A 14,649-nucleotide genomic window follows, 5' to 3' on the forward strand; every position below is an offset into this window, starting at 1 on the left:
ATGGTGCAGACTTTGGGCACAGGGGTATTGTCATTCTAGAACAGGTTTTGGCCTCCTAGTTGAAATGAGACAAAGTTACAATTGTGTGCTCCGAACCATTTGGTTAAGAACCACATATTGTTGGAAAAGTCATGGGACTCAATAATTTTGTCCATACAACATATTTGTATGAAATCTGTACATTTTTTGTGAAAGAAAACATCCAGAATACAGATAAAACAGATACAGAAAAAATATTCTTTTGTTATTGTTTAAAATGACTTTTTTGGGCATGTAGGAAAGAGCAGGGTCCGGAGACGCCAGGCTAACGAGCCACTTGGGATAACTGCTTGCTAAAATATGTATTATATTCTGAAATATTTCACTTGCTAGAACTTTGCAGGTCAGACCCAGAATGATTGGGGGAAAAAATAAAAATTTGCTGGAAAATGTAATATCTGGCAACATCATGCAGTGTTAAACTGCTTGCTTGATTTACACGGAGTATAGTGACAAATCAAATGTAGAGTAAAAAGGTGATGTCTTCCAGTTTCTTCTTATAGATTTCTGATTTCAAATTCAGGATTTTTTCGCTCTGTCCGAGAATCGACAGAGGTTTGACACGTGACATTTGTGTAGATTTTAGTGATCCGCCCTCAGCGCCGCAGGCATCAGTCTGTCCTGCAGCTACGCCTCTGGCTCTTGTCAGTGTGCCGACGTGTTCTCCGTGTTCCCCGGGTATTTGTTCGTCGGCCATGTCGCCGTGTAACATTCGGGCTTCTCTCGTTCTACTTGAAAAAAATATCTTCTGCTTGAACTTGTTGATCGAGAAACAAACTGTCTTTATTTGTCACATATACACAGTGAAACGTCTAGCTTGGTAGGAAGCAGGGGTCTGAGTGCAGCATATGGTTTAGAGCAGAAGGGCCATGCTTAAGGGCCCAAAAGTGGTGGTGCTTGGGCTTGAAAACCTGACCTTCTGGTCTGGCATACGTCTAAGTCATACTTCTAAACATGGAGGAAGTGGTATCTCAGTGTTTAAGGATCTGGGCTACTGATTGGAAGCCCTAGTATCGCCAAGCTGCCACACAAGGGCACTTAAGCAAGGCCCTTAACCTTGTTTCATGGCTGACCCTTCACTATGATCCCTAGCTTTCTATCATCTCTAGGATATGCAAAGAAAGATATTGTGTACATGTAACACATTTAAACATAATAATGATCCACAGAATTTAGGCTCAATCGTGTTTCTGAGGAAAGAATAAAAATGCAATCTTGTTCCACGTTTAACAGATATCACCCAGTTCTGCGTGATTATTCAGAGGGTCGAATGTCAAGGCTTTATAACCTTGAAAACCTTTACTATTTATCTTCTACTGTAGACCCATCTCACAGACTCATATTGATTGGCTAGTTAATCTTTGATTGACAGGCAGAGAGCGATTCTGTCTCTCCGACACACAGAGAGCACAACCAATTACACTCCCTAGACTCTCCATTACGGACGGATGTGGTTTCATCAGAATTCGAACTTTAGATCTCCGAATGATGGAACGAATACTTCCCTTCATGGGACACCTGAATTTTCTCGCCAATTGTGCTTCCACCAAAAACTATTACCACCCGATACACTATTGTATCGGGTGTCTTTGGATGTATTTAGAACCATAACATTTTCCCTTCACTTGAACTAAGAGACCCAAACCTGTTCCAGCATGTCAATAACCCTGTGCACAAAGCCAGCTCCATGAAGATATACTTCACATCGTTTGTAAGTGGAATATCTTCCGCTATAGAGCTCTGCCCTTAACCCCTAGTGAACTGCACCCCAGGCCTCCTCACCTCACCTACATCAGTATCTGACTTTACAGACACCCTTGTAGCTGAATGAATCTCCACAAGCACACTCCAAAATCTAGTGGAACATCTTCCCAAAAGAGTGGACGCTATAATAACAGCAAATGAAGATTAAATGAGGAATTGGATTTCCTCAAAAGCACATATGAATCTTATTGTCAGGTGTCCACAAAGTTTTGTGCATATAATGTTCCTTCAATATATCTTCTTCTTCTTTTTCTTTCGGCTTCTCCCATTAGGGGGCGCCACAGCGGATCATCCATCTCCCTACCCCCCCGTCCTCTACATCTGCCTCTTTCAAACCAACTACCTGCATGTCTTCCCTCACCACATCCATAGTCCCACACCACCTCCTCCTTGGTCTTCCTCTTTTCCTCCTTCCTGGTGGCTCTATCCTCAGCATTCTCCTACTGATACACCCCATGTCCCTCCTCTGCACATGTCCAAACCATCTCAATCACACCTCCCTCACCTTATCTCCAAAACGTCCTACATGCGCTGTCCCTCTAATAAACTCATTTCTAATCCTGTCCATCGTCGTCACTCCCAACGAAAACCTCAACATTTTCAGCTCTGCCACCTCCAGCTCCACCTCCTGCCTTTTACTCAATGCCACTGTCTCTAAAAACAAAACAACATAAACTACACTTCTATCACAAATCACTCCTGCTATCACTCTTCTCACCCACTCTTTTCTTCACTTCTCTAACACACTCTCCATAACTCATCCACCCCTCACCACCTCTTCTCCCTGCAACTGCAACACAATACCACAACTCCTCTCTCTCCACCCTGTCGTACGCTTTCTCTGAAATCAACAAACACACAATGCAACTCCTTCTGTCCTTCTCTATACTTCTCCATCAACATTCTCAAAGCAAATAATGCGTCTGTGGTGCTCTTTCTCAGCATGAAACCATACTGCTGCTTACAGATGGTCACCTCTTCTCTCAGCCTGGCTTTCACTACTCTTTCCCATAACTTCATGATGTGACTGATCAACTTTATTCCCCTGTAGTTACTGCAGGTCTGCACATCTCTTATTATTAAAGATCAGTACCAGCACACTCTCCATTCCTCAGGCATCCTCTCACCTTTCAAAATCTTGTTGAACAATCTGGTTAAAAACTCCACTGCATTTCTCCTAAACATCTCCATACTTCTACCAGTATGTCATTGTAAGTCGATCTGGATAAGGACGTGTGCCACATGCCGAAAATGTTTGATCAGATAAACCTAGAGTAAAGGTATATAATTGATCAGTTTCTCACAGTGAGGTGTATCTCTGGGTCTGTAAAGCTTTGCTACAATGATGCGTGTAGTCGAAAACGCTGTCTAAAGGCAATGATAGTCGATGAAGCGATCTGACAACATTGCGAAATCACCTACGATTTTTTGGAGAAATAAAATAATCAAAAGGCTTGCCGCATTCTGATCAAATAAAGTCTCCGCATTCAGACTGTATTCATTATTATCGGGAAATTCGGTCAATAAATAATATTGATGTGAAACCTTAAACCAAGAGGATGATACATTAACATCAGCACCCCCCAAAAACCCCACCCCCCCAAACCATAAATCGCAGATGAGCGAAAAATGGGCCGGAAATACAATTCAAACAAGCATTCATGTGAGTGTTTATCAGACACTTTAACTGTGTGCTGAAAGACAACCACGGCTTTGTCTGTGTGTATGTAACAAAGCTGGACACCCTCCAACGTTATGTGTGTGTGTGTGTGTGTGTGTGTGTGGGAGAGTTCCAGAAAGTTCTACTGAGACTGTGTAATACACGCAAACAGTCATTTCCCATCTGATATCGTGCAGAGGAAAGCTGTAAAGTGTTTTTTTCCCGGAATGAAGGTTCAGCAGGACTCACCGCTGACACACACATGCACACACACACACACACACACACACACACACACACACACAAAACACCACTGAGAAACAACCAAAGATGTTTGAATTTTTCTAATATTTCCCAAGACAAGACTGTTGCGTCCGATAAACTCTGGCAAAACGTGGTCCAAACAAAGGTCGAAAGTGACAGGAGATTCAGTCTGTAAAAATATTAAGCTTTATTAAAGAAATGCCCTCCTTTATCAACATAAAAACCTTATTAAAGACTTATTAGGGACTAAATATGAAAAAATAATTAAAGAAAGAAAACAACCACACACAACTCTGTAAATGAAGACTAATAAGACCACTTTAAAAAGCAGCTGTTATGTAAATAGTGTATTTATTTATTTATTTTTTTACTTGTCAAGATTTTTCTCTGGCCATTTTGTCCTCATCAAATGCTTTCAGGTTACTCAACGCTTTTGCTTTTTTGAGCTTGTCAATGTCACCTAATGCGAACGAGCTGCAGCAGCTTATAACTGCTAATAAAAACTAAAACTATCAAAGACCAAACATTTTTGTTAACAGAAATACAAACGAAAATGTGAGTTTACAAAACAAAAAAAAAAAAAAAACTATCAATGACTCACCATTTTTTTTAATAGAAATCAAACGAAAATGAGTTTACAAAAAAATTAAAAAAATAAATATCAATGACACCATTTTTTGTTAACAGAAATACAAACGAAAATGTGAGTTTACAAAAAAAAGCAACGCAAATGAAAATGGAGGATGAACAGAGTGAATATATTAATGTTGCAGAATCATAAATGACTAGTAAACAGTAGCATATTGAGTATTAGCGCTAATAAGCAAAGCAGTGAATTTAAAGTAGTGCTGTGCTATTAGCCAAACTGATAAGTAGTTCATTTATTTATTATTAATTGGGGAGGTTGTTAAGGCATTGACTTTGGCTTCAAAGATGAGTTGTGAGTTCAAATCCCAGCCACAACCTCACTGCTACGCCAATTGCTGGCCTCCTGAGCAAGGCCTTTAACTCCATAGCTGCTTAGTTTTATGAATGAAATAAATGTAAGTCACTCTGGATAAGAGCACCTGCTGTAATTATAATAAATGTCAAAACAGTTCCTCACTTTTTTGTAGCTTGTTAGATATTAGATCATCTTATCATATGATAACTGATTGTACTTTATGGAATACACAGCTGCATAAAAAAGCTTACCATATGTTAGATTTTCCAAACTTAAACAAAAGTAAATATGAACAAAAACAAAAACAAAAGATTGTCAAAAAAAAAATGTAATTAAAATCGATCATATTCACGCTTGTAAGTAGCTGAAATGAAATTACAATTAAAAAAACAAAATACGAAACAAAAATAGAATTTCGTAAATTGAATATATATTTTTCCCAATCTACACACACACACATTCACCTTCAACGAAAATCAACACTTGCAAAATGTTTGCTTCTGTCAGAATTTTAGTTTTCGCTCACAGCTTTAGTAATGTCAACTTACTTCCTGTTTTCTCTTTTGGGATGATCAGGGAATGTCGCAGTACTCGATAATTGATAAAACCAGACTTTAGGATTTAGGATCAGTGTAACGAGGCCACCTTCGTGTCGTGAGCGTTTAAATTGGTGTATCTGGTGTGAGCATTTGTACTACAGGAAACAAAAATACACACACATAGATAAAAGTACTGGCTATTCTTGTGCAATCCTGTGTATAAAAGCAACGTATGGAAATGGATAATCGATCCACAGCTCCAAAGAAATTCTGATAACACTTTGACTATAAGCCCCGCCCCATTAAAATCTTAGGCTCAAGCCCAAACCTGAGTCAGAGTGATGAGGGTGTGATCAGGGTCGGATCATGAATAGATCATTTTATTTCAAACTAGACAGTCAGACATTTTTAGGGGTCCAAGCACCAAAGCTACCATTTGTATGATTTCTTTATTCTCTTATTCTAAGTACTATGACATGTATTATGCTAATTTAGACCTTTGTGAGGACAGTCTCGGCTACCTTAACGGCAATTTTGCGTACTCACGATATACGCCGTTGCAGAAATTTCGATTCGTCTTTCTGTCGAGTTCCTGTGATTTACCAAACAGGAAGTCAGCCATTCTGCTCTTCACAAAATCTGCTCATGCTACGATTGTACCTCTATTACATTAGCGAATGTTTTTCCGTCTCAACCCACTGATTCCTTTTCGTCTTTCTTGTGACCTCCTGCGTGTTGTAATAACACTTACAGCTAAATTATTATCCATACTGACATAGCAGGATATTCTCCATATCCACACTGTATTGCAGATTTCTGTACTGCGGTACGTCGCCATGGAGAAATCCTCACCATCCACACACAGTGTCAAGACAAATAAACGCCTGTGCACAACATGCGACCACAAAGGCAAGGAGAAGAATAAGCATCGCCGCTGTCAGGGAGAGAGAGAGAGTGAGAGAGAAAGAGAGAGAGAGAGAGAGAGAGAGAGAGAGAGAGAGAAAAATGGGGTGAAATCAGAGAGAAAAACGCAGTGTTTTGTGTAGTAATAACAGGTTGTAACGGGTTGGAGGTTGCGAGCAGGAGGTTAAAGTACAGCAATGAACGGAAGCGGAGTGATCAGTATCCGTGGAGGAGAGGCCGATCCACTGCCATCCGGCCCTAACCCCCAATTAGTTCACATCCCAGTCACTGTGGAGCTCCTTCTATTAACTCAATACAGAGAGCAAACAGGAACCACTATATATAAATACATACATATAGTGACACCTTCTCTTCTCTGTGCATGTTCTTCCATCCAAACTATGAAGAACATGCACAGAATTATGTAGTAAACAAAACCCCAAAAATCATACAAGTGGTTCAGCTTTCAAAGAATCAAACTCATTGACAGCCAGAAGGAAACTGACACCTAATCTTTCTCTCTCTCTCTCTCTCTCATTCTCTCATTCTCTCATTCTCTCTCACACACACACACACACGTAATAAATAAACTACAGGAACTACAGATTTGAACAACAATAATCATCTGTACACCTTTTGTTAATTATCCTAGATTTTTAAAGTTGTCTCTCTTCACTCCATCATGGACATTTTCAACACACACACACACACACACACACACACACACACACACACAGTCTTCATGCTCATAATTCATTCTGAATAAGTTACTGAAGCATTCAAGCTCTCATGACCACACTGTATTATTGTATGTTTTACTGTATGTTTTTTTTTAATTCCTTAAGACAAAGACACTGAACTGACACACACACACACACACACACACACACCCACCCTTCATTTTCTTTGTACTAATAACTGCTTACTAATTTTCCAAATATGACTGAGAAGGTCTTGCACAAGGGCCCACCAGTGGTAATGTAGTGGTGCTGGGATTTGATCTCATGGCCTTCTGACGAAACGTCCTAACCACTTCAATAACCTCTCACCACTTTCGTTTACATTTATGGCATTTGACAGATGCCCTTATCAAGAGCGACTTACAGCTGAGCAGGTGAGGGTTAAGGGCCTTACTCAAGGGCTCATCAGTGGCAGCTGGGTGGTGCTGAGATATGAACCCAAAGTTCAATGCCTTAACCGATGAGCTAACACCCCCCCATGTGCACATGAACTAAAGAGATGGCAGATCAGTAGTTAAGGCATTGGGACCAGAATGTCAGAAGTTCAAATCCCAGCACCACCAAGCTGCCACTACTGGGCCCTTGAGCAAGGCCCTTCATTCTCAACTGCTCAATTGTAAAGTTGCTTTGCCAAAAGCGGTAAATGTAACATCCAGTGTACAGATGTGTGTGTGCTTGTTAGTTTTATGTTGTCTTGTGTAGCTTCTTGCTCCTGGAAGAAGTCTTTCATATCATCGTGTGTGTGGAACCGCAGCTCAGTAGCTCCCCAGAAAGTTTGTGAATGAGATTTTTAGCTCTTCTGTTTCTGTTAAATGTGTTACCATTTTACCATTTTATCTAGGAAACTTTAGAAGTCACTTTTCCCTTCACACTCGGCGTTATTTTTATAATAAGACGAACCAGAAAGGAAATCCGAGACCCTGCACTTATTCTTCTACTCGCCTTCTCATCGATTTAAATGGAATAAAAAAGGTCCCTCATGAAGACCTTTTCCACTGAACAATTAATATTTACTTTGATACGACACCTGAGTCTCTTTTACTTCAACACATAAAGGGCAGTTAGGATTCAGAAATAGAACAAGAGCGCCTCCTACAGACAGACAGACAGACAGACACACACACACACACACACACACACACACAGACAGACAGACAGACAGACAGACAGACAGACAGACACACACACACACAGCAGTTAAACAGGTGGAGAGTTTGACACACTTAATCCATACAAGTGGTGTGCAAATGCAATCTTGTAAGAGAGACAGGTGTTTTGGGGTGGGGGGTTTCAGTCCCCCGTAATTTTACAGCATGTGACAAGCAGACAATTCAAAATTAAAAGATAATTGGGAGGCTTTAGTTCATCTGTAGCTGCTTAAATAGGTTCCGAGATGAACACACACACACAATATATATATATATATATATATATATATATATATATATATATATATATATATATATATATATATATATATATATAGTCAAAATTGCTCACATCTTTACACTTGCCCATTTTTCCTGATTCCAACACGTCAACTTTGAGGACAAAATGTTCACGTGCTGCCTAATTAATCACACTCACTAACAGGTGCCATAATGAAGAGATAATCAGTGTTATTCACTTCACCACTCATAATGGTAATGTTATAATGGTATGCCTGATCAGTGTACACACACACACGTACACACACACACACGTACACACACACAATATTGAATAAAAACCCTTCACTCTCATTATGAAATTTATTATTTTTAATTCTCTAAGATCATTTCGTTTCATCTGGAAAAACTAAAAACAACAATTTTGAGAAGAATTCATTAGAATGATATTATAATAAACATGTAAGTAGACACGAGCGTCATAACACACCACCCGCAAAAACCGGTTTAACCCCCGAGCAGGAAGAGAAGAAAAACAAAATAGAAAAAAAAAAACAGCCCAAAGAAGGAAAACTTCACAGAGCTGAAGTGTGCGAGTGCGAGATACAGTACGATACGGTACAGTGTCAGTCTATTACAAAACACTCAGCACTCAAACTGCTTTACATCAGGAAGAAGAAAGTAAACGCCTTGGTCTGGAGCTTCGAAACGAGCTCGAGTCTGTCTGAGTCCTCCATGGGGAAAGAGAGAGAGAGAGAGAGAGAGAGAGAGAGAGAGAGAGAGAGAGAGAGAGAGAGAGAGAGAGAGAGAGAGAGAGAGAGGGAGAAACAAAAAAAAATAAAACCACATTCAGTTTTCATACATTTTTATCCTCAGTCCTTAAACCTGCTCCTGTTTTGCACTTGCCCAAACACTTGTGTCCCGCAACCATTTACCACCCCACCCACCCACCCACCCACCCACCCACACACACACACACACACAATCCCTCGACAGTCTGAGATTAGTCCAGTGCCTGGGCTCTAACATTTTTTTCTTCCAAACACTTAACACACACCAGTGTTTGTCTCGGACTTCAGCAACACCTGCTTCGTTCATTCATAAGATTTTATGTGCACATGAACATTTTCTACCTTAGTTTCCTCTCTAGTTCGCTCAGGGGAAGTGTTATTTAAAATACGGCTCTTAATTTTTATTTAAATCCAACTTAATATTAATATCATCAGCACCATCAAGGGTTTAGTTTTGGAAAGAAGCTCTTCTTTAATTCACTGCTGTTCATGAAAGAATGCAATCTAAAAACAATATCAGTGAATCATACCACCCTTATGAGTTAAGATCGTTTCAGTTTGCGCGAGAGCCCCGTGTCATTATCGTTAATACTGTTTGTGCGATAATAAAAGTTTGCGGCGGAAATGCATCGAGATTTAATAACGAGCTTAATCCCGATCGCCTTCATCGCCTGACGCGGTCCTGTTGTACGTGTTCGAGCTTAGGAACGATGATAGCGATCGAAGGTCAAACACAAACAGGTGGAAGTACAGCAGCAGTTCAGCGAGTGAGTACAAGCCCAAGATCAACAGAGTGAGCAGTTCGATTCAGCGAGCACTGAGCGCGTATTTAATGGTGACGCTGAAGATTTAGCAGCACGCAGACACGTCCGAGATACTTGAATCGGATACGCTTATTACTGATTCATTAGCACTCTGGACATTATTCATTCTTAGTACCAGTAACAGTTGTACTTAGAGGGGAAAAAAAAAGATCAATTAATCCTTAGTTTGAAGAAATGAGTCCTGGTGTTCTGTCATCATTCCCCCCCCGAACCCCCGAATTTAAACACTTTTCCAGTCCCTATCTATTTCATAAGTCGGGTGCTACCTGTAAAACGTACTGTATTAAATCGAGGCTGGTTTTGGGAAAATGTACGCAAAAACTGGAAACCAGTAAATATATCCGAAGCCTGCACATTCCTCCAGACCAGTCCTCGTTTTCATCAACGATGAACGATAACGTAGCTGCCGTTAAATTTGTGTTCGCCGTAACGCGTGAACATTAAACGATGTCCAGGATTCCCTACTTCTAAAGCAAAAGCAAACTCCGACTCTGAATCCAGTTGTGTTTAAGGACCACCATATGGACAAAAGTCAGTGGACACCTGAGCTTAAGATTGGGATGTGCTATTTGAATAATAAGCTCCACTCTCTCTTCTGGGAAGATGTTTAGTGGAGATTTGCTCGGTTATTAACGCGTTACTAAAATCATGGTAACGGTTTGAAGTAGTAGTCCATACGGCTGGAAGAGTCCGGTATCCAAAAACTTTTGCTCATATAGTTTCAAAACAGGTGAGAGGTAAAAAGCTAACGGATGAGTCATCAGTCACCCTGAAGGAAGGCAGGGAGGGAGGGAGGGAAGAGATATAATGACGGAAGAAAGGGATTGTGGTTCCTCTGAGATTCTGATCCACTGGAGATGAAAGCTAAAAGATCGCGTGTCGGTTTACTCTGCGGCAGGGGCTCAGGATCGTCTCTCACACACACACTTGAACAGAGCGTGTGGGGGACCGTGAACGCATACGGAGTAGGAAAAACGATCCCCTTTCATAGATCTCATGTTCTAAGACGCCGACCCGAGGTCACGCACACCAGAGCTTTATGCTAATCCCGCCGTTACCGCTCGGCTCGTTATGCCGCTACGCTAACGAGCGTGTGGACGATAGTGACTTGGGTCTGACACCTTTAACACTCAGAAGCAAGAGAGAACATGGGTTCAGAATAAAGGAGCGATTCTTAAGTCATAATAATATTAAAGATGTAGGAAAGCTACAAAAAAAAAAAGCTCCAGTAAACTCTAGCGGCTGAGGAAGAGGTCCGAGCCTGCAGCGTTTCCCAGCACTGTCGCTCACAGAGGGCACACACACACACACACACACACACACACACTGAGGAGGTCAGAACAACCATGTCGAAATAGCGAGCAGCTCCGCAAGTCAATCATCAGCGCAAAGACGCTCCGAACACCAGTGACGTCTGTATGATCACAAAGGATTAGGAGTCCACACCCGGTGTATCGACGCCTGTCTCACTCTCATCGGAGAGACAGACAAAAAAAAAAAAAAAAAGAGAGAGAGCGAGAGAGAAAGACAGCGAGAAAGAAAGACTCCGTTTACACCTGCCTACACATCTGAGTTCATTTCGATTTAAACGTGCGGTGCGATAAATACGTCATCACTGATATCGTTTGAACCGTTGAAGTGTTTCAAGAAGAAAAAAAGCCCATGATTTCGACTATTGCTTTAGAGGTGTGAGTTTAGTGGTTGAAGCGTCGGATTTTGGATCTGAAGATCACGAGTTTATGACACGCCAAGCTGCACACGCTCCACAGTTTTCAGCGTTTCTGGCCTGGAAAATATTGATATAATATACAGTATATTTATATTAATGTGTATACGCTGTGTACTGGTCAAACTCAGAAATTCAAGTCATTTACTTTTGATTTAAGAAAAACAATAAAAAAAAATGCTCAGTTTCACGTAGATCAACATGTTCACTTAATCTGTGAAACAACAACAACAACAAAAAGTACCCTAGCTGATGTAGCTAAAGTTACACTATTCTATATTACCCCACTTTGTGACCTCAATCACACAATTCCGACTTCCCATTCCAGTTCGTTCGACAGCAGCCTTTAACGAAAAAGTCCCAAAATAAACAGACAGAGAAAGAAGAAAGGATGGGCTGGGAGAAGGAAAAGCCTAAGGATTGTGGAAGTTGTAATGTTTAATCATAATTCACCTGACGAGTGAAAATAACAAACCGCACCTTTAATCTGTGGCTGTGTATAAATCAGATTTATTGACAGAAAGGGAAAAAAAAAATCCTTAAAAAACTAATGAGACTCGGAAAAAATTATTCGGGTGAGGTTTCTTTTGTATTCATTTTCTTTAATTTCTTCAATTCACGACTTCTAGCACTTAACGAGTATATTATATATTTATTGAAGTATTTATTATATACATTTATCTCACTTCCTTTGTGTTTGGTGGCAGGTTTTAAGGTCCGTTTAACTCGGCTTTAGAAATCTTTAGTATTGACATAATTCTATTTTTTCCCTTAAATAGAATTAAATATATAAAAATTTATGAAGTATATAAAAATGCAACACATTACTTTAGATGTAATACTATTGTATATAATTAATCTAATTTATTTATAATTTCTTTTATTGAATTATTGATCTGTTATGGTGAGCGAAAAAAAAAAAAAAGGGGGGGTTTTTATATATTAAAATAAAATTTCGATATTATTGAAATATTTTTCCATTGAGGTAGCGTTGTTTCTCCAAGCGTTTGGTGGTTTATTATGGATAAACCTATCTGACAAAATGGAAAAATAAATAAATAAATAGCGTAAGCATATAGGAGTTCTTTTTCGTTTGGGATCTGAAAGCCTAATTCTCGAGATGCTTGAAACAGGAAGTGTAAACGGGTAAGAGAGAGAAAACGAGAGAGAGAGAGCGAGAAAGGTGAGGTGTGTGGGAGGTCCTCAGGTGTGCTGGGTTGCCAGTTCTTGGCCGATGAACCTGCGCAGACGCTCCAGGTACTGGCTGTAAAGCTCGATGTCGTTATGCCCTGCCCCCTCCACCCACAGAGGCTCCACTGCTTTGGGACAGCGCTCGTACAGAGCCAGGCCGTGCGAGAAATCAATCACCTCGTCCTCCGTCCCGTGAATGATCAACACTGGAGACGTGATCTTTGACACCTTCTCTATGCTGCAGGGAGGGGGAGAGGGGGAGAGAGAAAGATCAATGTCACTTTAGCTAGTGTTTTTTCTACATCTGCTTTTTTGTATTCACACCAAAATTTTCACAGAATCCAAATAATTTTGTTTTAACAGTTTATTGATATTTATTTAATCTCTTTAGCTGCAATCTGAAATGCAGGACTCACTTGGGAAAAGCGTCGAAGCAGTAGGTCTTCTTGGTGTCGGGGAAGGCGACCCTCATGCCTGAGGTGAGAGGAGAGTGCAGGATGACGGCCGCGCACTCGTACCGTGACGCCAGGTCCACCGTGGGCACCGTGCCGATGCTCTGCCCGTACAGGATGACGTTCTCTGGGCTGATGCCGTATCTGAAAGAACCAAAACATAGCGTGTTAACTCGCTTTACACACCCGACCAATTAGGCAGCAAAAGTCGAACCGCTCCCTCACCACTGAGGACCAGAGCACCTCTCACTTTCACGCTTCTCATTCTGGCCTCTTCCCCAGGTTCCTGTCCCCAGCAGTGTTCTCACAAATTTCAAACTCACCACAACCAACAAAACCATACTTGTTTTTATTTGAATGTGAGAGATATTCATCAACTCATCCATCCATCCATCCATCTACCGATCAATCTACAATCCATTTATTTAGCTATCTATCTGTCCGTCTATCAATCCATCCATCCAGCCATGTATTCCCTCCATTTATCCATCCATCCATCTATCTATCCATCTGCCCATCCATCCATCTATCTACAATCTATCCATCCAGCTAACTATCTATCCGTCCGTCTATCGATCTATCCTTCCGTTTATCCATCCATTAATCTACAATCCATCTATCCATCTATACAGTCATCCATCCATCTACAATCCATCCATCTATCCATCTATCCATCCAGCTATCCATCTATCGATCCTTCCAACCATCCAATCAATCAATCTACAATCTGTCCATCCATCCAACTATCTATCTATCCACCCATCCATCTATCTACAATCCATCCATCTATCCATCCATCCATCTACCCATCAATCTACAATCCATCCTTCTTTCTGTCCGTCTGTCCGTATGTCCGTCCTTTAATGTTTCTATAATGAATCTACAATTCACCCATTCAGCAAAAACAGGCTTCCATATGAATCTTCTCTGTGCCCCTCGCTGTTTTCTCCCCGTTCCTCCATTATTTCATGTATTTACTTGTTCAGAGGGCTCCAGAGTTCAGCAGGTTCAGTATCCTAAATGCGCCTGCTGTTTATAAACCCTACCCATAGTAACATTCTGTTCTGGTTCCATATATACAGCTACATGGAGGATTCTTACATGTGGTGTGACTTCCATGGTGAATATGGTGATTTTGGCACATGGATCGAGGCTCGAGCTGAAGAAGAAACTCTCGACTGATAAATATAACGAAAAAAAGCACCAGGCGTGAACATGAACATAGAGACGAACCTTCCTTAAATCTTCACTATGCACTCATTTCCTTTCTAATAACTCACATCTCCAGGTATAAACTACACATTCGAATTTAGAAAAGATTAAGCGCACTGCCGTAGGTGTGTGTGTTGTGCGTTACCGTGTGCGTAGAGCCTGCCACGCCGCGTCGATGTCCGCGTACAGGTTCTTCTCGGACGGTTTTCCCGT

The 14,649-nt window shown here is 40.8% G+C and overlaps 1 protein-coding gene across 1 annotated transcript in view; it reads right to left on the bottom strand.

The window, feature by feature from the left end:
• Window positions 1-12,069: 12,069 nt before the first annotated feature.
• Window positions 12,070-14,649, bottom strand: part of abhd17ab (abhydrolase domain containing 17A, depalmitoylase b) — an 11,048-nt gene continuing 8,468 nt past the window's right edge. The window contains 3 exon segments of the mRNA XM_046871897.1: window positions 12,070-13,010; window positions 13,189-13,368; window positions 14,582-14,649. The exon segment at window positions 14,582-14,649 is cut by the window's right edge and continues 127 nt beyond it. Coding sequence (XP_046727853.1) covers window positions 12,785-13,010; window positions 13,189-13,368; window positions 14,582-14,649 — 474 coding nt within the window. The 3' untranslated portion in view covers window positions 12,070-12,784.

Source organism: Silurus meridionalis, chromosome 17, assembly GCF_014805685.1.
Source record: "Silurus meridionalis isolate SWU-2019-XX chromosome 17, ASM1480568v1, whole genome shotgun sequence".
NCBI classification, from domain to species: Eukaryota; Metazoa; Chordata; class Actinopteri; order Siluriformes; family Siluridae; genus Silurus; species Silurus meridionalis.